This window comes from Thalassophryne amazonica, chromosome 17 (genome assembly GCF_902500255.1).
Source record: "Thalassophryne amazonica chromosome 17, fThaAma1.1, whole genome shotgun sequence".
Taxonomy (NCBI): Eukaryota; Metazoa; Chordata; class Actinopteri; order Batrachoidiformes; family Batrachoididae; genus Thalassophryne; species Thalassophryne amazonica.
Genome location: NC_047119.1, coordinates 69,352,953 through 69,378,503, shown reverse-complemented (window position 1 = coordinate 69,378,503; position 25,551 = coordinate 69,352,953). Strand labels below are relative to the sequence as shown.

Sequence of the window (25,551 nt, the reverse complement as noted above, 5' to 3'; positions counted from 1 at the left end):
CACCACAGACTAAAACAGTTAAATGTGGTCTATTAAACATTAGGTCTCTCTCTTCTAAGTCCCTGTTAGTAAATGATATAATAATTGATCAACATATTGATTTATTCTGCCTTACAGAAACCTGGTTACAGCAGGATGAATATGTTAGTTTAAATGAGTCAACACCCCCGAGTCACACTAACTGCCAGAATGCTCGTAGCATGGGCCGAGGCGGAGGATTAGCAGCAATCTTCCATTCCAGCTTATTAATTAATCAAAAACCCAGACAGAGCTTTAATTCATTTGAAAGCTTGACTCTTAGTCTTGTCCATCCAAATTGGAAATTCCAAAAACCAGTTTTATTTGTTATTATCTATCATCCTCCTGGTCGTTACTGTGAGTTTCTCTGTGAATTTTCAGACCTTTTGTCTGACTTAGTGCTTAGCTCAGATAAGATAATTATAGTGGGCGATTTTAACATCCACACAGATGCTGAGAATGACAGCCTCAACACTGCATTTAATCTGTTATTAGACTCAATTGGCTTTGCTCAAAATGTAAATGAGTCCACCCACCACTTTAATCATATCTTAGATCTTGTTCTGACTTATGGTATGGAAATTGAAGACTTAACAGTATTCCCTGAAAACTCCCTTCTGTATGATCATTTCTTAATAACATTTACATTTACTCTGATGGACTACCCAGCAGTGGGGAATAAGTTTCATTACACTAGAAGTCTTTCAGAAAGTGCTGTAACTAGGTTTAAGGATATGATTCCTTCTTTATGTTCTCTAATGCCATATACCAACACAGTGCAGAGTAGCTACCTAAACTCTGTAAGTGAGATAGATTATCTCGTCAGTAGTTTTACATCCTCATTGAAGACAACTGTGGATGCTGTAGCTCCTCTGAAAAAGAGAGCTTTAAATCAGAAGTGCCTGACTCCGTGGTATAACTCAAAAACTCGCAGCTTAAAGCAGATAACCCGTAAGTTGGAGAGGAAATGGCGTCTCACTAATTTAGAAGATCTTCACTTAGCCTGGAAAAAGAGTCTGTTGCTCTATAAAAAAAGCCCTCTGTAAAGCTAGGACGTCTTACTACTCATCACTAATTGAAGAAAATAAGAACAACCCCAGGTTTCTTTTCAGCACTGTAGCCAGGCTGACAAAGAGTCAGAGCTCTATTGAGCCAAGTATTCCTTTAACTTTAACTAGTAATGACTTCATGACTTTCTTTGCTAATAAAATTTTAACTATTAGAGAAAAAATGACTCATAACCATCCCAAAGACGTATCGTTATCTTTGGCTGCTTTCAGTGATGCCGGTATTTGGTTAGACTCTTTCTCTCAGATTGTTCTGTCTGAGTTATTTTCATTAGTTACTTCATCCAAACCATCAACATGTCTATTAGACCCCATTCCTACCAGGCTGCTCAAGGAAGCCCTACCATTATTTAATGCTTTGATCTTAAATATGATCAATCTATCTTTATTAGTTGGCTATGTACCACAGGCTTTTAAGGTGGCAGTAATTAAACCATTACTTAAAAAGCCATCACTTGACCCAGCTATCTTAGCTAATTATAGGCCAATCTCCAACCTTCCTTTTCTCTCAAAAATTCTTGAAAGGGTAGTTGTAAAACAGCTAACTGATCATCTGCAGAGGAATGGTCTATTTGAAGAGTTTCAGTCAGGTTTTAGAATTCATCATAGTACAGAAACAGCATTAGTGAAGGTTACAAATGATCTTCTCATGGCCTCGGACAGTGGACTCATCTCTGTGCTTGTTCTGTTAGACCTCAGTGCTGCTTTTGATACTGTTGACCATAACATTTTATTACAGAGATTAGAGCATGCCATAGGTATTAAAGGCACTGCGCTGCGGTGGTTTGAATCATATTTATCTAATAGATTACAATTTGTTCATGTAAATGGGGAATCTTCTTCACAGACTAAGGTTAATTATGGATTTCCACAAGGTTCTGTGCTAGGACCAATTTTATTCACTTTATACATGCTTCCCTTAGGCAGTATTATTAGACAGTATTGCTTAAATTTTCATTGTTACGCAGATGATACCCAGCTTTATCTATCCATGAAGCCAGAGGATACACACCAATTAGCTAAACTGCAGGATTATCTTACAGACATAAAGACATGGATGACCTCTAATTTCCTGCTTTTAAACTCAGATAAAACTGAAGTTATTGTACTTGGCCCCACAAATGTCTAACCAGATCCTTACTCTGGATGGCATTACCCTGACCTCTAGTAATACTGTGAGAAATCTTGGAGTCATTTTTGATCAGGATATGTCATTGAAAGTGCATATTAAACAAATATGTAGGACTGCTTTTTTGCATTTGCACAATATCTCTAAAATTAGAAAGGTCTTGTCTCAGAGTGATGCTGAAAAACTAATTCATGCATTTATTTCCTCTAGGCTGGACTATTGTAATTCATTATTATCAGGTTGTCCTAAAAGTTCAATGAAAAGCCTTCAGTTAATTCAAAATGCTGCAGCTAGAGTACTAACGGGGACTAGAAGGAGAGAGCATATCTCACCCATATTGGCCTCTCTTCATTGGCTTCCTGTTAATTCTAGAATAGAATTTAAAATTCTTCTTCTTACTTATAAGGTTTTGAATAATCAGGTCCCATCTTATCTTAGGGACCTCATAGTACCATATCACCCCAATAGAGCGCTTCGCTCTCAGACTGCAGGCTTAATTGTAGTTCCTAGGGTTTGTAAGAGTAGAATGGGAGGCAGAGCCTTCAGCTTTCAGGCTCCTCTCCTGTGGAACCAGCTCCCAATTCAGATCAGGGAGAAAGACACCCTCTCTACTTTTAAGATTAGGCTTAAAACTTTCCTTTTTGCTAAAGCTTATAGTTAGGGCTGGATCAGGTGACCCTGAACCATCCCTTAGTTATGCTGCTATAGACTTAGACTGCTGGGGGGTTCCCATGATGCACTGAGTGTTTCTTTCTCTTTTTGCTCTGTATGCACCACTCTGCATTTAATCATTAGTGATTGATCTCTGCTCCCCTCCACAGCATGTCTTTTTCCTGGTTCTCTCCCTCAGCCCCAACCAGTCCCAGCAGAAGACTGCCCCTCCCTGAGCCTGGTTCTGCTGGAGGTTTCTTCCTGTTAAAAGGGAGTTTTTCCTTCCCACTGTCGCCAAGTGCTTGCTCACAGGGGGTCGTTTTGACCGTTGGGGTTTTTACGTAATTATTGTATGGCCTTGCCTTACAATATAAAGTGCCTTGGGGCAACTGTTTGTTGTGATTTGGCGCTATATAAATAAAATTGATTGATTGATTGATTGATTTTGGCATCTCTTCACTGGCTTCCTGTCCCAGTGAGATCAGATTTGAAGGTTCTGCAATTAACCTATAAAATTATTCATGGATTAGCTCCTCCCTACTTAGCTGACCTAATTAAACCCTACACACCGGCCCGGGCTCTGCGTTGTCAGGGTGCAGGTGTAACCACACTCAACTACACTTCATGCAGCTGGGCTGCTTCAGTAAACCCCTTGACTCTGTTGTGTGATTTTATTGAAGATCGGGAGGCTTGTTTCAGATTCTGGTTTATTCTTGAACATCTCTCTCATATACTGAACAAAACAGAAAACTGGTCAGACATTACAGCCCAGTGTCTCACTCACGCAGCACACTACAGCACAAGTTAGTGTGGGGATAAGCAGGTAGTTGAATATATGTTGCAAAGATATACACACTTGTAAATGATATGAACACCGATAATACATATTTCAGCTCAGTTACAGCTTCATATCATGCCAATTGTGAAATAAAACAAAAGAAAGAAACAGTGTTGTGCTCTGCAACTCATTGAGCATCTCTCTCATGCACTGACGAGGCGGTACCACTGCCTACCAGGTTTATATAGTCTGCAGAGAGTGATGGCGCTCTTGAGCCATGGACTTAGTGAAAACCATACAACGAGCAAGTGGAATGAGACCCAGTCTCTGTTACACAGGACTACTTAGTGTCCCTCGGGTGGATAAAAAGTCTGCAGGCTGCAGAGCTTTCTCTTATTGTGTCCCTGTTTTGTGGAATGATCTTCCTATGGAGATCATTGACTCACTAGCTCAGACATGATTTTTTTGTTATGTGTCGACGCGGATTGAGGAGCGAACCTGCGTCAGACAGAACCCAGCGCTAAAAATAACCAGAAAGCGGTTCCAACAACAAAAACAATTTATTTTTCACCTGTGCCTAAATAAAATGTACAAAACCAAAACCAACGTCCTTCTGGAGGAGTGACTGTTGGCACGCTCTCCAGCGCCCGCAAGGAGAGAAGTCCGGCGCTCCTGGACCCACTACCACCAGACAAACACCCCCCAGGTGGACACGACAAACTGACTCTCTGTGAAGCAAAGAAGATGTGAGGTAAGTCAGCAGTTACAACAATATCTTTCAAAAGACACACGCTATCAGCAACACATTCAGGTCTGTACTTTTTATCTTTATGCAAATGAGCAGCTTCTCACAACAGGTGGAGGATCACTTATCCTGCACGCCACAGCAGTGAGAAGCAAACTGCACAATTCTCATCACAATTCAAGTATACTATGTAACAAAACACCAAGTTACTATCAACAATTAGTCAAATACTTAATTACCTTTAATGTGTGCTTGACAGCATGTGTCCTCACCCTTCCTTGCTTCACGGGCTCGATGTGTCAAACCCAGGCGCGGTCCTCAGCGTCTCACAAATGAACATCACAAGGTCGAGTTCCCAGCAGTTCTGCTTGAATCACACATGCCTTAAAAGCAGAACGCCATCCAATTATCTGCTTCAGCTGAAAGTCTTTAAGGTTGCATGTGAGCACCCGTCACAGGTGCTTCACATGATGTTGATGAGGGTAAGGATTCTTCAGCCAGCACCTTCTCCACAGACAAATCAGTTTCCATGCCACCTGAGGAGCAAAGAAAAGAAAAGAACACCAAAACATCCAGCCACACCCCCCAACACACAACAGTACCCCCCCATCAACGGGAAGCCTCCCGGCGACCGAACAGACCAGGCCAGAGAACAGCACCTCCCTCCGGGGTCCACGTCAGGAAGTAGACAGCACCACGCCCCCAAGGTCCACCACAGACAGCAGGACAGGCACCGCAGCTGGAAGGCCGGCTGGAATCAACAAAAGCCCCAAAACATACCCCAGTACACTCCAACACACAGAAAAAAACATAAAACCCACCCAAAACCTCCCCAGGGGACCGTCCCATCAAACCCCGGGAAGAAAAGAAAAACTCCCAAACGCCAAAACCCAACACAGCCCCACAAACACAATACAAACAGAAATGCATAAAAGAAAATAACAAACAACCCCCCAGAATGACCTGCAGAGTCCAACCCCCCCCAGAAGGCCTTCATCGCCAGTTCCAGGAGGAACAGCCAGAACCATGATCCCACACAGGTCCCCGGTATACATGGAGCAAAACGGCGCCCCCCAGGGGACCGTACCATCAACCCCAGGAGGTACCCTCCCCACAACCCCGGAACCCCAGACCCGGTCACACTTGGCCAGTTGGCCCCAAGCCAATTCCCCCCCAGAGGACCGTCCCATCAACCCTGGAGGTGGAACCCGGAAGGAAACAGAACAAAATCAAACATCAACCCCCGGAGGACTACCAAAAACAACCCCGGGGGGATATAAAACGACTGTAAACCCTGTTACCCTCCCCGGCACCTCGAAATACCCCAGGTCCCTCCCAGAGCCTTCGGCGGCTCAATTTTGGCGAACGGCTCAAAATATCAAGCCGGAGAAGGGAACAGAAAAAAACTAACCCAGCTCCAACCCCAAGGCGCAGCAGAGAACCGGAAATACGTCCGGTGCCCCAACTCGACCATACCCCAGCCTCTCGGGAGGGGTGGAACTACCGAAATGGCGAACGGCAACAGATCGGCCCACCCCTCCGACTGAGGTAAGTCTCCACTGCACCACACCTCGGCAACACCAATGACGAACGGTACAAAGGCTCACCGAGGCTGGAGTGGAACCGGGCCCTAACCAAACCAAAAAAAACGCCTCTAACACCCCCCCCCCCAGGTGCAGAGGTCTTCTGAGAATGCTCAGCGTGACCAACCTGCACCACCCCACCACCCACAAGACAAACGGTCTTGGGGCAAGTGAGGTTGGGGTTAGGGATGTAGAGAAATAAAAAACAACAAAATAAAACGACCCAACAACCCAAACAGAAAATACCTAAAAACACATAAAAAATTAATAATGACGTGAGCTCAGGCGGACTTCCAACCGCCTAACAGTCACTCCACCAGATACGCCTCTGACTCCCCATACCATTATAACCCCTATTTAAGGAAAAAAACATTTACCCGTGCTGGATTTTTTTTTTTTTTATGTGTGTTATGTTGCCTGTCCCGGAACACTTGGAGACACGTCACCATTATTTCTCTTGACGTTTACATGTCGGGGCAATACAGTAATCTCTGCTCGTCCGAGCTGCATGGACTCGTCAACAGGAGGAGCCAGAGGTCCCTTCGGAGGAGCCTCAGTGGAGCAAAGAAGAGGCAGCCCAGATCTGTGTCGGGGAAAGCCCCGAGACGAAAAAACCCGCTCTGATGGGTGTCCTCTCTTGCGTCCACGCTCCTTCATCCGATCATCTAGACGAATCACCAACGATATTAGCTCATCTAATTCGTTTGGCTCGTCACGGACTACCAGCTCGTCTTTCAATGACTCACCCAACCCATCTACAAATACGCCTCGTAAAACTGCGGCATTCCAACCTGTGGGTGACGGAGTTATCGGCACCGGTATCGATAGTGCCGCAGCTGGAGCAGCAGGAAGCAAAACGGCTTGCAAGCTCCGTAACACGGGCGTCTGTTTGTTTAATTTGGTTCGCGAGATGCTGTAATTGCTCCCGTATGTTCGCCAAGTGTTCTTGAACTTTTTCGACAAAAGGAACCGCTTCTGCCGCTGGGTCCATTATGGAATGGCCGGGAACTACTGTTATGTGTCGACGCGGATTGAGGAGCGAACCTGCGTCAGACAGAACCCAGCGCTAAAAATAACCAGAAAGCGGTTCCAACAACAAAAACAATTTATTTTTCACCTGTGCCTAAATAAAATGTACAAAACCAAAACCAACGTCCTTCTGGAGGAGTGACTGCTGGCACGCTCTCCAGCACCCGCAAGGAGAGAAGTCCGGCGCTCCTGGACCCACTACCACCAGACAAACACCCCCCAGGTGGACACGACAAACTGACTCTCTGTGAAGCAATGAAGATGTGAGGTAAGTCAGCAGTTACAACAATATCTTTCAAAAGACACACGCTATCAGCAACACATTCAGGTCTGTACTTTTTATCTTTATGCAAATGAGCAGCTTCTCACAACAGGTGGAGGATCACTTATCCTGCACGCCACAGCAGTGAGAAGCAAACTGCACAATTCTCATCACAATTCAAGAATACTATGTAACAAAACACCAAGTTACTATCAACAATTAGTCAAATACTTAATTACCTTTAATGTGTGCTGACAGCATGTGTCCTCACCCTTCCTTGCTTCACGGGCTCGATGTGTCAAACCCAGGCGCGGTCCTCAGCGTCTCACAAACGAACATCACAAGGTCGAGTTCCCAGCAGTTCTGCTTGAATCACACATGCCTTAAAAGCAGAACGCCATCCAATTATCTGCTTCAGCTGAAAGTCTTTAAGGTTGCATGTGAGCACCAGTCACAGGTGCTTCACATGATGTTGATGAGGGTAAGGATTCTTCAGCCAGCACCTTCTCCACAGACAAATCAGTTTCCATGCCACCTGAGGAGCAAAGAAAAGAAAAGAACACCAAAACATCCAGCCACACCCCCCAACACACAACATTTTTTCCACTATCTGGCTTTACTTCACCATCTGTTATGTGTCGGAAGCGGGCGGGGAACCGACCCAGCGTTTGACAGGACCCAGCATAAAAGAAGCACAGCACGGTTCAAAGGAAAACAAGTTTTAATTAACATAGTGTATTAAGTGATAATAACCCAAAAGTCAACGGTCTGGCGAGGTGGAAAAACGGCGCGCCTTCCCAGCAGCGCAAAAGGACCGGAGCCACAGCAATTCTGGACCCAAGGACAACGCCAACACCCCCCAGGTGGCCGCGACAAACCGTCTGTGAAAGAAGAAACCGTAAGGTGAGTCCAACACTCTCCACACAGAGAGACAACTCAAAGGTGCACACAATCAGCAAAACACTTCCTGGCCTAAATGTAAAATCAGCTTCTCTCCCCGCAGGCACAGAACAACTCAGTTCAAAACTCCACTGCAGTAGAAGCTGATTTAGATGATTAGCATAACAGCTCAATATAACAAGGTGTGAGGGACACCAAATTTACTGACTTTACTTCATGAAAGTCACAAAAACCAAAATACCTCAGGAAGTGTGCTGAAGAGCGTGAGACCTCACCCAATCCTCTTTCACAGACCGTGGCGTCAAACCTGGAGCGGTCTCTGCGTCCATAGTAGTGAGATTGTTCTCCCAACGTCGATCTCACACGTCTGGTCACAAAGTCGAGTCTCTGGCAAATACACACTGTGTATTCCAGGTTTAAATGCAACATGCCCTGATCAAGACAGATGCACCACAGCTGTGAGTCCTGATGAACTGCATGTGATAACAAGCCTCAGGTGATCAGGGTGAGGTCCTCAAACTCAGACCCACATCAGCCACTCAGTCCTGAACGCATACCACCTGGTGGGAGAAACAGAAAACAAAAACAAAGCCAGCCAAACACCCCAGCCCACAACACCATCTCTATAACGTGTGTATGCATGGGTCACAGTTTACATGCAAATACACACAATTTGCCATCTAATTTGTTTTTATAAATCACAGTTTTTATAACTTGTACTCTTACAAGTATTATTATTATTTCTTATCCTTGCACATGCTGTTTGATGAGCATTTTCCTCTACTTGCACCCACCTTGTGTGTTGTTTAAGAGCTGACGTAACGTGAATTTCTCCTCTGTGAGATCAATAAAGTTTATCTTTATCTTTATGTTTAATATATCCACCAATGAGCGTGGCAATGATCCCTAACAACAACATATCAAGATAGATTCAGACTTTGTCACCATCGTATCATCACTAGAAATTGTGTCAAGATTGTGGAATTGACACTGAATATTCATTTGTGATATTTCCAAATGACTGACCACAAAGTAAGACATAGACATGAGCAAACCATTAAAATGTACACATTATGGAATTTACCTGGAGGAGGGCTTCCTTGGCACAAAAACAAAATGAGAATTCTCAAGACACTTTGAAGAAGTGACGATCCAAAGTCAACATATGATAGGCGTTACACCGGAATGAAAGTTAGATGAATGCACTCATGGTCTATTCTCACCTGCAAAGATGATTCTGTGTGTTGAATTTTGAATAATTGCATTGTTTTCCTCTGTCCTTTAGGAATGGCTGCTCTAGACACCAAAGCTTCGGGAAAGATGGGCATGAGAGCCATTATTTACTACATGACTACAACGTTTATTGCAGTCTTCATTGGTATCATAATCGTACTCGTCATCCACCCAGGAAAAGGATCTAAGGAAGAGTTTGGGAAGCAACAGTCAATAGAGCAAGTCAGTCCTGCTGATGCCTTCTTAGATCTGATCAGGTAGCAATAAACCCATGAAGACGTATGTCCTGCAGATGTTTGAACAACATCCTTGTCCCATTGATGCCCATTTACTGAATCATTTCTCATTTCAGAAATATGTTTCCACCAAACCTGGTCCAAGCTTGCACACAGCAGGTGAGTTTTACCTTTTCAGCAAGAAAAAGCAATCATTTAGTAGTGACCCCTACAGGCTTAAATGTTTTAATGTTACCTGGGAAGTACTGTCTCCAACAATGCCATACGGAAATTCAAAGTCGTATCAGTGCAGCTGCCGCAGTCTATAACAAGCTCAGCAAGAGGATTTTCAACAACAGTGATGTTGAAACCAACACAAAGATTATGGTCTATAATGCAAACATCATACCGGCCCGTTTTTTTTTTTTTTTTGTCTGTGAAACACTGGTCACCTACTGGAAGCAGATACAACAGCTAGAGACACTTACTTTGGAAAACCTTCATCAAGGAATGCAATATGAAATCACAGCAATGTTTGAGACAAATTCTACACATCAAGTTGCAAGACAGGGTAAAAATGCCTCCATACTTGACTGAGCCTCCTCTTCCAACCTGGAGTCCATCAGTCTTGTCCATAGGTTCAGGTGGGCTGGACACATCTGCAGAACACCAGAGTATCACGTACCTAAACAACTTTACTTCTCCCAACTTTCCCACAGCTCCAGATCAGTTGGTGCCCTAAAGAAGAGACACAAGGACTTACTAAAGTACTCCTTGTTGAATTGTGGTATCAGTCCTAATGAGTGGGATGAACTTTCTGCAGATTCGTAGTTTTGGAGAAGTACACTCTGGAAAGACATCTAATTTTCAAAAGGCATCAAATTACCGAGGATGCCGTGCATTGCAGACAAAGGAATGACATGTTCAAACAAAGGATCGAAACCCTACAGCTTGGACGAGTGGCTAAGATGACGAAAAAGGGGCTTAAAGGACACATGGCATATGATTTAATGTGCCTTTCAACAGCACAACAATGTATTTGTGATTGTAAGTCTATCCGCACACGTGGTCAGAATCGGTGGTCGCTGACACACTTTATTGTGAATTAAACCACTTGCTTGCCGAATCAACTGGTTCATTTTGGGAAAACGTTTTACTCTGCATTTCTCACCCTCTACTCTTAATTTTTTAAGCGAATCTGTCAGATTTTGGATCCAGATGTGTGAAGAGTCTGGTCTCTGTACTGGAGCACAGTGGTTATACTATAAGGTCCCACAGTTGACAGTGTATGTCAGAGCACAAACAAAGCATGAAGTCAAAGGAATGGTCTGTAGACCTTCGAGACAGGAGTGTCTGGAGGCATAAATCTGGGGAAGGACTCTCATGGACTCTCAGTCCATGAGAACCAAAATTCTCTGGTCTGATGAGACAAAGATTGAACTGTTTGGCATGAATGTCAGGCATCATATTTGGAGGAAACCAGACACCATCCCTACAGTGAAGCATGGTGGTGGCAGCATCATGCTGTGGGGATGTTTATCAGTGGCAGGAACTGGGAGACTAGTCAGGATTGAGGAAAAGATGAATGCTGCAATGTACAGAGACATCCTGGATGAAAACCTACTCCAGAGCGTTCTTGACCTCAGACTGGGACGACGGTTCATCTTTCAGCAGGACAATGACCCTAAGCACATAGCCAAGATATCCAAGGAGTGGCTTCAGGACAACTCAATGTCCTTGAGTGGCCTAGCCCTGAATCAGATTGAACTTCTCTGGAGAGATCTGAAAATGTCTGTACACTGACGCTCCCCATCCAATCTGATGGAGGTTGAGAGGTGCTGCAAAGAGGAATGGGCCAAACTGCCCAAAGACAGGTGTATCTAGCTTGTGGTGTCATATTTAACAAGACTTGAGGCTGTAATTGCTGCCAAAGATGCATCAACAAAGTATTGTGCAAAAGGTGTGAATAATTATGTACATGTGATTTCTGAGTTTTTACTTTATTTTATTTTATTTTTTAATAAATTTGCAAAAAATTCAATAAATCTTTTTTCATGTTGCCATTATGGGATGTTGTGAGTTGAATTTTGAGGGAAAATTTATATATGAAGGTTTATATGAAGGTGGACTAACGAGGGACAGTTGGTGTTAATGAGCTGCACGTGAAACCGAGCAGACAGAAACAAAGTGTGAGACATGGACAGTAGCAGGTGCAGTGCGGAGGAGTGACAACATACTGAGAGGGGTGTGAGTGAACACAAAGCAGACAGAAACAAAAGAAAGACAAAGACAGTGGGCAGGTGTGGTGAAGTGAACATAATTAACTGGGTGTGAGGAATAACAGGAAACAATGAACAGGCTTGACATAAGACAGAATAAAATATAACACAGAACAGGGCAAGAACAGGAACAAATACTAAAGCAGAACAGCAAGGAAAACAGAGACTACATGACCTGAAGAATGGATGAATGTATGTCCACAATAAGCACAAAGTAATCTAAGTTGTAGGAGAATTTTACATGAAGCACTGAGATGCTTAAACCAGAAACTTAGCAAGTAAATTCCCCAAGTACAGGTAAGTAATTACCTGATCTCAGAAAAGAAATCCTATTAGCCCAGGAGGTAAACCTAAGAGCCAAGCTTCCCAAATATGTGAAAGATAACAGATTTGCCCAGGACAATTCACAACTACATCTGGATAGAAACACCAGGAAGGGAACCCAAGCAGAGACTTAGTCACTGCATAAATAGAGTCAATTCCCACAAGCAGTCAAAGCTCTGGGACAGCAGCACTGTGCTGGCGGGGACCCCACTCTGGAGCCACCACTGATGTGTCCACCACAGAGCGTGAGGAGATGGAGTTGACTGATGCTGCTGATTCTGCTGACTCGAGCGTCATTGAGAGCAGCGCAGGCATAGTGGCCATGGCTAGAGCTGAGAGCTTTAAGGAGAGCTGAGCAAGCGGTTCTGATGACGTCATTGTCGTTGTGGAACTCCGTGGAGTCTGCCCAGCCGATGCTTCCACCGTTGTGTGCACTGATGCGGAACCGACAACCGTGTTCGTCATCATGGTACCCACAGAAACGTTGGTCGGTAGACCTGAAGAGAACTGTGCAGTCTGAATGAACGGTGAGAGCGTAACTGCCGGCTCAATATGCGCCATTGCTGAGTCACCGAGCTCGCGTGTTGCTATTTGCGGCAGCGACATGGACTTTCCTGATGGCTTGATGGTTGGTACAGGAACTGGAAACAGAATCGATGGTTCCAGAGAACTCTTCACCGTTAAGCGGTCAGGCAACATTGTAGTTTTGGTCTTTTGAGGTGCAGAGCTTATCGGAACCGGCAGCAGCGGATGTGGCCACAGTTTGCGTGGAGCGGGCACAGGAGGAGGAAGAGGTGATGCTGATTTCAGCGTGGAACTCGGCTGTGAAATCGGTCCTCCTGTCCGGGGCTGTAATGTTGGATCTGGTACTGTGGAGCACCGTGGAGCTGGAACCGGTGGAGATGGCAAAAGTGAAGTTAAAGTGGGAGGCTGCTGAGAAGCCGGTGGGACAGAATAATCTGGAGTTACTGCGGCATCGGACAGCGTAATGGTGAGTGGTTCATCTGAGAAAAAGTTGTAAATGTCAGATTCAAAAAGAAAGTCCATAGGATCCTTGATACAGGTTAGCACCGTACCCTGCCTAAACTGTGTTTTAATGTCTCTTAACTCAGGAAATGCGGTTAAGAGTTCAGGCTCAGCAAAAAAGATCTGATCCAGCTCTGAAAAGATACACTGTTTGCTCCGCTGACTGTGGCAGTCCTGATATTCAAAAAATAAGTCTTGAATTTTGAACAGTATAGTAGTCGTGTCCTGAAGCGCCTGACCTTCAGCCTCAGATGACACGTCATCATCAATGTCCTCCCACTCGGAGTTGGTGTCAGTATGCGGGAGGCTAGACGCCAGGTGGCCTTCAGGCTGTCCAATCCAGGCTGGAAGTCAGATTTTCCAAGTCTGGGAAAAAGTCATACAGCCAAGCATTGGCCGCAGCAAAATCAAGGGCTTGGTTGAGATAATCAAATTTCTTTTTGGGTGTAAAACAGGCTTGATAACAGTCAAAACAGAATTCGATTTCAGAAAAATTGTCTCTGATGGTGGCAAGGTCTCTGTGACGGCAGATTAGGAGTTTGCTGGGTCCGTTACTTGGCCAGATTGTACTGTCAGAACGGGCGGCTGCCTGACACCAGGAGCAGGTGGACCCACGATACAAACTCCAAAACCAGGCTTTAAGGTATAAGAAGTCGTTGAGTTTATTTCAGACAGAGGTTCAGTACACAGGTGTCAGATAGCGGAGTAGAGGTACAAGCAGGGTGAGGCACAAATGTAGTCATCTCCAGGCAGGGGTCTGAGGCACAGGCAATCACTGGCATAAACAATGAACAGGGCAAGAGCAGGAACAAATACTAAAGCAGAACAACAAGGAAAACAGAGACTACGTGATACAGATACACAATCCAATGTTACAATGTAACTGATAACACAAATGAGAAAATACACAAATGATAAACTAATGATCAATAATGCAAACATAATCTGACAGAACAAAACTAGAACAGAACTGGGTGATGACAACAGAATGAAAAGAAACAAAGTGACAAGAAAAACATAACAGAATAAATCCTGATGAAAATAAATATTAATAAATCAATGCAGAAAAGAACAACAGAAAGGGGAAAACCCTGAATAAACCCCCAGATCTGGCCAAAACCATGACAGTTATAAAATCTTGCTAAGTTACGAGCTACATAAACAAACATGGGTATTAACCCCTTAATGCCCATCGTCGCATATATTCTACAATCTCTGACTCAAATATGCAACTTACCAAATTGACCTGTATGTCTGTTGTCGCAAATTTGCAACATACCATTATTATTATAACATTATAACATAAAGTCATTACCAGAATACCCAATATTACTATCTAGTTTTTGTGCAAAAGTAAAATGAATAATCTCAACATTATTTACCATCTACTTAAAGGCAAAAACTGTTGGGAAAGTGTCGGTACATGGACCCACAACAGGGGGCGCAAAGGAACGGACAATGGAGTAGGTCAAATAACAACACTTTACTGTTGTGAATGTGCACAACAAATACAACAGATTACAACAATAGATCAGAATCAATTCACAAAGGTGTTGTGTGGGCAGGCTCGAAGATAGGAGACACCTGTCCAAAGCAGAACCGGAACCACACGATTTCCTCCGCCACCAGACCCCGGGAATACTGGAGCCGCCAAGTCCCGAACTCCCAGGTGGCCACTGCCTCCGCGTGTCGGACCTGGTACTGCTGGCGAGGAACAAAAACACAATTAAAGGTGGGCGCGTTTGCACCCAGTAATCCGCACGGCAGGAAAGCTACCTCCACCTCTCGTTGGAAAAAAGGTCTGTTATCACTCACAAAAATCACAAAAGGTTACTGTCAAGCAGTCAGCTGAGAATATTACCTTCCAGGTAGAATGATATCTCGGCAAAGAGGTGGAGACGTCGTCCTGCTGATGTACCCCTGCTGATTGGTAACAGCTGTTGCAGGTGATGCGTGACAGCTGTCACCCTAGCTGCTCCTGTGAGGCGGCTGCGCCCTCTGGTGCCTAGAGCCCGCACTCCAGGCAGGGCGCCCTCTGGTGGTGGGCCAGCAGTACCTCCTCTTCTGGCGGCCCACACAACAAAAACACACACAAAACATTTTTTATATACAGCTATATAAATTCGGGCGTTAAGGGGTTAATGTTTCCCGTAAACAGCGGAATCACAGCTCATTCAAATGTCATATTTACCTAAATCAACCATAGCAACTTCAAGAAAACTGCATAATAAGCTTATATAGCACCTAAATAGATCCTTGTCATTTGGTTGGTGATTTGTAAGTCATGTGATAATGATCATTTGTCCCATTTGCAATTTTGTCCATTTACCATGCAGTTTTGCTTCCATACATTTTGCACCATTGCATGTGACCACCTTAACATAAAAATGTGACATATTGCGTTTGTGTGCATGCACCCGGTGCTTAGTGATGGTGCTTAGTTTAAAAACAAACAGCAGGGTTTGTTTTGGTGACAGACAACAATTTGGTTTATAAATTAATAAAATGCCTAATGACCTAATGAATGTTTTTCATTATTAATGGGTCTTGTTGAATGGAACATTTCATCTTTCACCTCATGATTTTTTTTACTATTACACTCATAAACATTCATTATTTGTATACAATAACGTATTACCAGTTCATTTCAAGGAACAATGCATGAAATTCATAGAAAAACAATGATATAACAGGTGGCTTCGATCCTCGTCACACACATAAACAAACATCTGCATCCGTATTTCCCAGAAACAGTGATCTCTATGCACTAATGTTAGATGATATCTCTGCTAATTCTTTATTTTATGTTAGCTATCAACTATTTGTGTTATTTGTTTGGAAGTTCTGAGAAATACAAGTTAAGTTTCACTTCCATCATATGTCCAAGTTTTAGACACAGCGAGATCTCCCCCTGTTGGTGCGAGCCAGTAACATTAGAAATGTGAGACTAAACCACACCTATTGTTAACGCCCACAAGGTATAAAAAGTGTTGTATTACACATTTTAATCAAATCAAATCAATTTCATTTATATAGCACCAAATCACAACAAACAGTTGCCCCAAGGCGCTTCATATTGCAAGGCAAAGCCATACAATAATTACAGAAAAACCCCAACTGTCAAAACGACCCCCTGTGAGCAAGCACTTGGCGACAGTGGGAAGGAAAAACTCCCTTTTAACAGGAAGAAACCTCCAGCAGAACCAGGCTCAGGGAGGGGCAGTCTTCTGCTGGGACTGGTTGGGGCTGAGGGAGAGAACCAGGAAAAAGACATGCTGTGGAGGGGAGCAGAGATCAATCACTAATGATTAAATGCAGAGTGGTGCATACAGAGCAAAAAGAGAAAGAAACACTCAGTGCACTTTAGGGGTCTATCACAAGATGGACACTGTCTGTGAGGGTCCCAGGCCTGGTTTTTTAATGTGACCTTGAATAAACAAAATGAGGAATACAATGGTTTGGTTTTTGGTAAGGGGCAGAATCTTACATAAAAGAACCGGGAAAGAAATAACACGAATATGCTCCACTTTCAGTATTTTCACTGTGATATTTTAATATGCCACAGATATGAAGTCTGTAAAACATTGTCAATGTGTATAAACATTACACCAGCACCGTTCTATTCCCAACTGACCTTTCAACCTGAAGAGCTAGCGGGACAGGCGTGAACGAACCCGCTGCAATGGTGTTGTGCACGCAATGGTGTCGTGTGAGCAGGAACACAGTGCGAGCAGCTGGGAAGTGGTGTGCCACATCGTGCCGCTGATGTGGAGAACAATAAAATAAAAACCAGCTGTATAATTAGTGAATATCAACGGGCTGATATAAATAATAAGTAAAAGGGGAGGCAATACAGAACCCAGCAGTTAAATAACCCTTGTTAATTAAAAAATAAATGCTACTACCGGGATTTGAACCTGCAATTTACAAAAGCTCTAATTAATAGATGGAAACTTTACCACTGCACTACAATCACTGTCTTATAACAGGAGTGTGAAATGGCTAAAATCAACAAGCAGAGAAACATATTTTTTTAAAAAGCGATAAAGTGGCGTGATAACTGACCAAACTGCATTTGTTACGGCGTATTTCTGCTGATACGTGACTGAAAGTGGCGTATTTGTCGCACTGTTGGCTCATCATATAGTCCTGCACCGCTCACAGGACAGGCGTGTCATGTCAGAGAGATGTGACATTCAGATTGCCTACTGCGTATCCACATGAACTGACAGTCCATTTCTCCACCTCGTCGCAAAAGCCATTATATGTTTTTATGTGCTTCCTCATGAGGACAGCATGTACACACATGCGCATGTCTGTCAAAACATGGGATGTGTTCTGCAGCTGTGACGTCCAGGACCAGAGATGTCTCAACAGCTGTTGGCAGCCAGCCATGCCCCCGTCCCTTCTGCACACAGACCAAGGTGTCACTCTGTGATCAGATGAGAGGCACCTCGCTTGTGGGGGGGCACACAAGCCACACGAACGCCATGTGTTGGAGGGAACCGGGGGGAGCGTGCAAAACACGGGGGGGAGCCGACACTCTGGCACACCACATGCATGCTTGGAAACTTCACAGTCGTGGGGGCACTTAGACAAATTTCACCGTCAGCTCGAAAGTGATGGTCTGCTGACTGTTTTCGTGCTGACAGTGTGAATGGCCACACATTTTCTAAGTGCCAAGCGAATGGTGTAGATGTTCGTGCGTGTCACCTGGAATTTGGCCAACATCTGCTGCGAGAGGGATCAAATGGGCTGTCACAGGGCACACTCTGTCTTTCAGCCGCTGTTGTGTGCAAATAGTTGTAGCAACAGGTGTACGAGGCGTTGGAGGCAGCTACAATGTTACACGTATTGCATACGATTCCTCCTTCATGCGCAGTTCATGCACAATTCGACCACATTTGCACTATGTGTGTAGGGACCCTTAGTTTAGTTTAGTTTAGTTTAGCCCCACAAAGTTGGGCAGAGGATCTCAACTGTGTCAACAAATGTATCACCAAATTATTAAAAATTTTAAAAATAATGTTCCTCAAAGAAAGACTGGAAGGGATTTGCATGTTTTTCCCTCACGTTTCAAGGAATCTGGAGAAATCTCAGTGGAAAAAGTGTTAGGGCACAAGCCTAACCTGAACAGCCCTGATTGCCGATGCCTCAGATCGCACTGCATCAAGAACCATCATTTCTAAACAGCAAGGGATTGCGTTGGGAAAACTTAGTCAAAGACTACAATATGAAATTACATGAGTAAATGTCACTTAAAACTTTACTGTGGGAAAAGAAGCTTTACCTTATTGCATTATTTCCTTGTCCAAAAGCAGTGTCAACTTCTCTGGGCTCAGTGTCATCTGGATTGGACCATGACATAGTGGAAACCTGTATTATGGTGTATAATAAATGTTATTGTGCTGTTTTGCACCTGTCTTAACGTAACCCTGAGAATGTATTTGTTGTTTAATTTTGTTTTAGCACTCTGGGGTCAGTCTGAACTGGGAGCGAAGAGCTGGATGTACTTGTTATTATTACACTGATAGCACGACTTTGTTTTCGTAGCCACTAACGACTGGGAGTGAAGCATGCTGGGATCATTCTGAACTGGGAGTGAAGAACTGCTTTTATTATATCTTTGAAATAACTTTCAGATGCCTGTTGATTAAAGAAATTATGTGCGCCAGGGAGGTTGAGTTGGCCACTCACCCTCCCTTCGCGGACACACTAGAAAAAAGGGAGTAGAACCATGCTTCAACAGAGTCTGCTGCGGGTTAACGTACGAACGCCCAGCCGGTTGACAGGCGCACTCTGCTGAAGGTGTTGGCTCTCCACCTTAAAGGCGTCACGGTAAGAGAAAAATGCGCTGCAACCACTTGTGTTTGATGTAACTGCTTTTGTGGGGAATAAGTATACGCCTTTTTATTCTAGCAAAATGCAGTCTGTGTGATCATTTCTGTGTGCCGATCTGACCGAACCTTGTGTTTCAAAACATATGGTCAGACAAATCAGTATTCAAGATCTTTTTTTAAACAAATGGATATCATGTGCTCTGGACCAAAGACAAAAAGGACCATCCAAACTGTTAACAGCAACAAGTCCAGAAGCCAGGGTCTGTCATGGTGTGGGGTTGTGACAGTGCCTTTGGCAAAGGTAATTTACACTGTGATGCAGCATTAATGCTGAAAAGTAGACTCCGATTTTAGATCACTATATTCTGGCTTCAAGATTAAATCTTTTCCTGGGACAAGAAACAAGACACAAAACAAGACAATACAAAACCACATTCTGCACATGTTACATGGCTGTGGACAAAGAGTGTACTGAATGGACTGGCATGCCCACAGTCCTGACCTGACCTGAAACCAAAAATGCAACAAGAATGACTCTGTACTGTTATACACCTTACAAAGTTTTTGCAGGAAGAATGGGATAAAATAACACCCACAATGCTTCACAACTTGAAATCCTGAGTGCCAAAACAACTTTTTAAGTGTTGTGGGAAGGAATGGTATTTTCCATACATCCTAACCTTTTCTGATTTGGGGTTGTACTTAAATAAAATGTTTGTTGATGCTTACATTTTTTTCTAAATTAACAAGGAAAACTCATGATTTACCGTCAGTTTATGCTCCTTTCCTCACCTGTAGTCATGAATTGTGTGTAATGACCCAAAGAACAAGGTCACGGATACAAGCAGCCTGAATGAGATTCCATTGTCGGATATCTTATATTGAGGGACAGGAGGAGAAGCTTGAATATCCAGGAGGAACTCTGAGTCAAGCAGCTGCTTCTTTACTTTGAAAGGAACCACCTGAGGTGGTTCAAGCATCTGGTCATATCCCTAGGGAGGCCTTCCAGGCATATCCAACTTGGACCACAGGGAAGACCCAGGATGTGCTGTGTGGGATTGTGTTTTCCAGCTTGCTTAGGAAGACCTCAGGATCCCACCAGGAAGAATTAGATGACCTGGCCAAGGATAGGAAGTGTGGGATGAGCTGGGAGAACAAAGGTCCAAGTCTTTGTGGTTCTGGTGCTTCCTGACTTACTGTATGGTTGTGAGACTTGGGCATTAACCAGTGACCACAGGCTAAGACTGGATGTATTTGGTTCCAGATCTCATCAGGGGATCCTTGAGTACCACTGGAGCCAAGCTATCAAAAAATGGTTACTTCGGGGGACTGAGATGAAGAGATTGGCTTGCAGTGTGAGTGTCAGCTGTGATGTTTCGGCCATGTGGTGCATTTCTCTCTGTTTATGATCCAGCACAGGGGTGCCTCAGTGTTGGGGACCCAAGAAGGTGGAGAAGGTCAAGAGGACGCCCATGCTTCACCGGTGTGTGGCAGATAGATGCTTATTATCAAAAAGTGGGATGGACCAGCTGTGTGCCTGGTTGGTTGCATTTTGTCGTTACACAGTGTAGGCACGGGGTGTGAAAATGCTAATCATGAAGCTTGGAAAGAACAATAATACTTTCTTTGCATGTACACAGAACTGTAATTACCATATTTTCGGGAGTATAAGTCATACTGGAGTCAAAATTATACCTTTTTCTGTATGATCAGCTCTTTAATTTGGGATTTTTGGTGCATTGCTGCCGTGTGCTTTTTATTATTGATACACCTGGTTAATCTTGGACTTCTAATTCCATCATCATCCAGTTCAAAACCAAATATGGGAAGCGAACAGTCCATGTGATGGTGACGGTGAACGACACCTTCTTCAACTCAACAAATGGCACCCAGGAGGTCGTGGAGCTCACCAGGGAGGAAGTGATCCCTGTTCCGGGTCAGGTGAATGGGGTCAACGCTCTTGGGCTAGTGGTCTTCTCCATGTGTTTTGGTCTGATAATTGGTAACATGAAGGAGCAGGGCCAGCTCCTGAGGGATTTCTTTGACAGCCTGAATGAGGCCATCATGCGTCTGGTTGCCATCATCATGTGGTAAGACGCAGATTTCAGTAAAACTTCCATCCAGTTATCACACCCATCTTTACTCATAGCTCCTTCATCTTTTCCCTTCTGCAGGTATGCTCCTATTGGCATCCTGTTCCTTATTGCAGGAAAGATTGTGGAGATGGATGATTTGACACAGATGGGTGGACAGCTGGGCATGTACACTATCACAGTTATCATTGGCTTGCTGATCCACGCTGTTATTATTCTTCCCACTCTGTATTTTGTCATCACTCGGCAGAACCCATTTATCTTCATTGGTGGGCTTCTGCAAGCTCTGGTAACAGCTCTTGGAACCTCATCCAGGTGAGTCATGGCCTCGACTGTCACTCCCACATCAAAACAACAAACTAATGATATCTAACCATGTGTTCTCCAGCACATACACAGGGCCAAATCATAGTAGAAGCAGGCTCAGCAAAGTAAGCCTTTTCCGGAGCTTGAACCTTTGCTGTGCTTGAACCTGGGAGTCTGCTGTTTTGATGGTGGAGCATTGAAAGCTCTGTGCCCATATAGTGTGGAAAAGCACTGAGAGGGACCTCAGAGCTGTAATTACTGAGGCGCTGCATCCAAGTGCCTTGTTTCAGCACTGGAAAAAAACCTCCATGCATAATGTTTCTACGACAATAATAGTTAGATTTTAATTGGAAAGTGATAAAAAAAAACTCACCTTCAGCAAGAACCAAGCGTTTGTCTTATCCGCTATCACAGATGAAGTGTTTTTTGTTTGTTTTTGTTGTTTTGGTTTTGTCTATTGTTATACAACACCAATTCCAATGAAGTTGAGACGTTGTTTAAAATGCAAATAAAAACGGAATACAATGATTTGCAAATCCTCTTCCACCTATATATTCAATTGAATACACCACAAAGACAAGATATTTAATGTTCAAACTGATAAACTTTATTGTTTTTGTGCAAATATCTGCTAATTTTGAAATGGATGCCTGCAACATGTTTCAAAAAAGCTGGGACAGTGGTTTGTTTACCACTGTGTTACATCATCTTTCCTTCTAACAACACTCAATAAGCGTTTGAGAACTGAGGACACTAATTGTTGAAGCTTTGTATATGGAATTCTTTTCCATTCTTGCTTGATGTATGACTTCAGTTGTTCAACATTCCAGGGTCTCCGTTGTCGTACGTATCGTGCACTTCATAATGCGCCACACATTTTCAATGGGCAACAGGTCTGGACTGCAGGCAGGCCAGTCTACTACCTGCATTTTTTTACTACGAAGCCACGCTGTTGTAACACGTGCAGAATGTGGCTTGGCATTGTCTTGCTGAAATAAGCAGGGACGTTCCTGAAAAAGACGTTGCTTGGATCAAATCAAATCAAATCAATTTTATTTATATAGCCCCAAATCACAACAACAGTTGCCCCAAGGCGCTTTATATTGCAAGGCAAAAGCCATACAATAATTACAGAAAAACCCCAACGGTCAAAACGACCCCCTATGAGCAAGCACTTGGTGACAGTGGCAAGGAAAAACTCCCTTTTAACAGGAAGAAACCTCCAGCATAACCAGGCTCAGGGAGGGGCAGTCTTCTGCTGGGACTGGTTGGGGCTGAGGGAGAGAACCAGGAAAAAGACATGCTGTGGAGGGGAGCAGAGATCGATCACTAATGATTAAATGCAGAGTGGTGCATACAGAGCAAAAAGAGAAAGAAACACTCAGTGCATCATGGGAACCCCCCAGCAGTCTAAGTCTATAGCAGCATAACTAAGGGATGGTTCAGGGTCACCTGATCCAGCCCTAACTATAAGCTTTAGCAAAAAGGAAAGTTTTAAGTCTAATCTTAAAAGTAGAGAGGGTGTCTGTCTACCTGATCCGAATTGGGAGCTGGTTCCACAGGAGAGGAGCCTGAAAGCTGAAGCCTCTGCCTCCCATTCTACTCTTAAAAACCCTAGGAACTACAAGTACGCCTGCAGTCTGAGAGCGAAGCGCTCTATTGGGGTGATATGGTACTAAGAGGTCCCTAAGATAAGATGGGACCTGATTATTCAAAACCTTATAAGTAAGAAGAAGAATTTTAAATTCTATTCTAGAATTAACAGGAAGCCAATGAAGAGAGGCCAATATGGGTGAAATATGCTCTCTCCTTCTAGTCCCTGTCAGTACTCTAGCTGCAGCATTTTGAATTAACTGAAGGCTTTTCATTGAACTTTTAGGACAACCTGATAATAATGAATTACAATAGTCCAGCCTAGAGGAAATAAATGTTGGGAAGGTGTCGTAGCACGGACCCACAACAGGGGGCGCTAAAGAACGGACAATGAATAAGCCAAAAAGTAACAATTTAATGTTGTGACAACACACAACTGAACACACAAAAATTGTAAAGTCAATTAACACCAGGTGACGTGTGGGCAGGCTCGAAGATAGAAGACCCCCGACGAGAGAGAAGCCGCGTCCCACACGGCTTCCACCACCAACGGTCTGAAGAACACCAGAGCCGCCAAGTCCCGAGTCCCCAGGTGGCCTCTGTCTTCGGCTGTCGACCCTGGTACTGCTGGCAGAAAGCAAAGACAAGATGAGTGAGTGTGAGTCCGCACACTCAGTAATCCACAGTCTGCACACAGTTAGGAGGGAGCACCTCCACCTCCAATCACACACTCGTGCAGCTCCTGTTTAATCCACTTATCTGGTTTGGGGTGTGAGGCAAAGCCGTAGCTGTCACACCAAACGCCAATCCCACAGATAATGACGAACACCACAGGCTAACGGCTGCAAAAGAAGTTCAGGTTATCACTCAACGGTTTGAGTCAGCAGAGAAATTACCTCTTGGTAGTCGATTTCTCGGCGGGGAGGTGGAGTTGCAGTCCGGCTTAAGTAGTGGTGTAGATGAGTGACAGCTGGTGCGATGAGTGACAGCTGTCACTTCTTCTGGGTCTGGCGCCCTCTCGTGCTTGGAGCCCGCACTCCAAGCAGGACGCCCTCTGGTGGTGGTGGGCCAGCAGTACCTCCTCTTCATCGGCCCACATAACAGGACCCCCCCCTCAACGGGCGCCTCCTGGCGCCCGACCTGGCTTGTCCGGGTGTCTTTTGTAGAAATCGGCCAGGAGGGCCGGGTCCAGGATGAAGCTCCTCTTCACCCAGGAGCGTTCTTCAGGTCCATACCCCTCCCAGTCCACCAGATATTGGAACCCCCGGCCCTTACGACGGACGTCCAGGAGCCTGCGGACTGTCCAAGCAGGCTCCCCGTCGATGAGCCGGGCAGGAGGCGGCGTAGGTCCAGGTGCACAGAGGGGCGAGGTGTGGTGTGGCTTGATATGGGACACGTGGAATACAGGATGGATCCGCAGTGAAGCTGGGAGTTGGAGCTTCACTGCGGCCGGGTTGATGATTTTGAGGATTTTAAATGGTCCAATGTATCTGTCTTTCAACTTAGGGGAGTCCACACAGAGAGGGATGTCCTTTGTTGAAAGCCACACCTCCTGCCCGGGCTGGTATGTGGGGGCTGGGGAACGCCGGCGGTCCGCATGGGTCTTGGCCCTCGCCCGGGCCTTCAACAGGGCAGAGCGGGCGGTCCGCCACACCCGGCGGCACCTCCTGAGGTGGGCCTGGACCGAGGGCACACCGACCTCTCCCTCCACCAGCGGGAACAATGGGGGCTGGTACCCCAAACATGCCTCAAAAGGGGAGAGGCCGGTAGCACACGAGACTTGGCTGTTATGGGCATACTCGATCCAGGCCAGATGGTGACTCCAGTCCGCCGGGCGCGCGGAGGTGACGCAGCGAAGGGCCTGCTCCAACTCCTGGTTAGCCCGCTCTGCCTGGCCGTTTGTCTGGGGGTGGTACCCGGACGAGAGGCTCACGGTGGCCCCCAGCTCCTTACAGAAGCTCCTCCAAACTTGCGAAGAGAACTGGGGACCACGATCTGATACGATGTCCGATGGTATCCCATGCAGCCGCATGACGTGGTGGACCAGGAGGTCTGCCGTCTCCTGGGCCGTCGGGAGCTTCGGAAGGGCTACGAAGTGGGCCGCCTTGGAGAACCGGTCCACTATCGTGAAAATGATGGTGTTGCCCTGGGACGGCGGGAGGCCCGTGATGAAGTCCAGGCCGATGTGAGACCAGGGGCGGTGAGGAACCGGCAGGGGTTGGAGGAGTCCCGAGGTCCTCCGATGGTCTGCCTTGCCCCTGGCGCAGATGGTACAGGCCTGGACGTAGTCCCGAACGTCGGTTTCCAGGGACGCCCACCAGAAGCGCTGCTGGACCACTGCCACGGTCCTACGCACTCCCGGATGACAGGAGAGCTTGGATCCGTGACAGAAGTCCAATACGGCAGCTCTGGCCTCTGGTGGGACGTACAGTCTGTTCTTGGGGCCGGTCCCCAGGTCCAGGCTCCTTGCCAGGGCCTCC

General features: G+C 45.1%; 1 protein-coding gene across 1 annotated transcript in view; it reads left to right on the top strand.

The window, feature by feature from the left end:
• Positions 1-25,551, top strand: part of LOC117529831 (excitatory amino acid transporter 1-like) — a 133,119-nt gene that overhangs the window by 59,615 nt on the left and 47,953 nt on the right. Inside the window, exons 4-7 of the mRNA XM_034192702.1 lie at positions 9,448-9,652; positions 9,748-9,790; positions 20,889-21,169; positions 21,254-21,487. Coding sequence (XP_034048593.1) covers positions 9,448-9,652; positions 9,748-9,790; positions 20,889-21,169; positions 21,254-21,487 — 763 coding nt within the window. The remainder of the gene's footprint in view (positions 1-9,447; positions 9,653-9,747; positions 9,791-20,888; positions 21,170-21,253; positions 21,488-25,551) is intronic.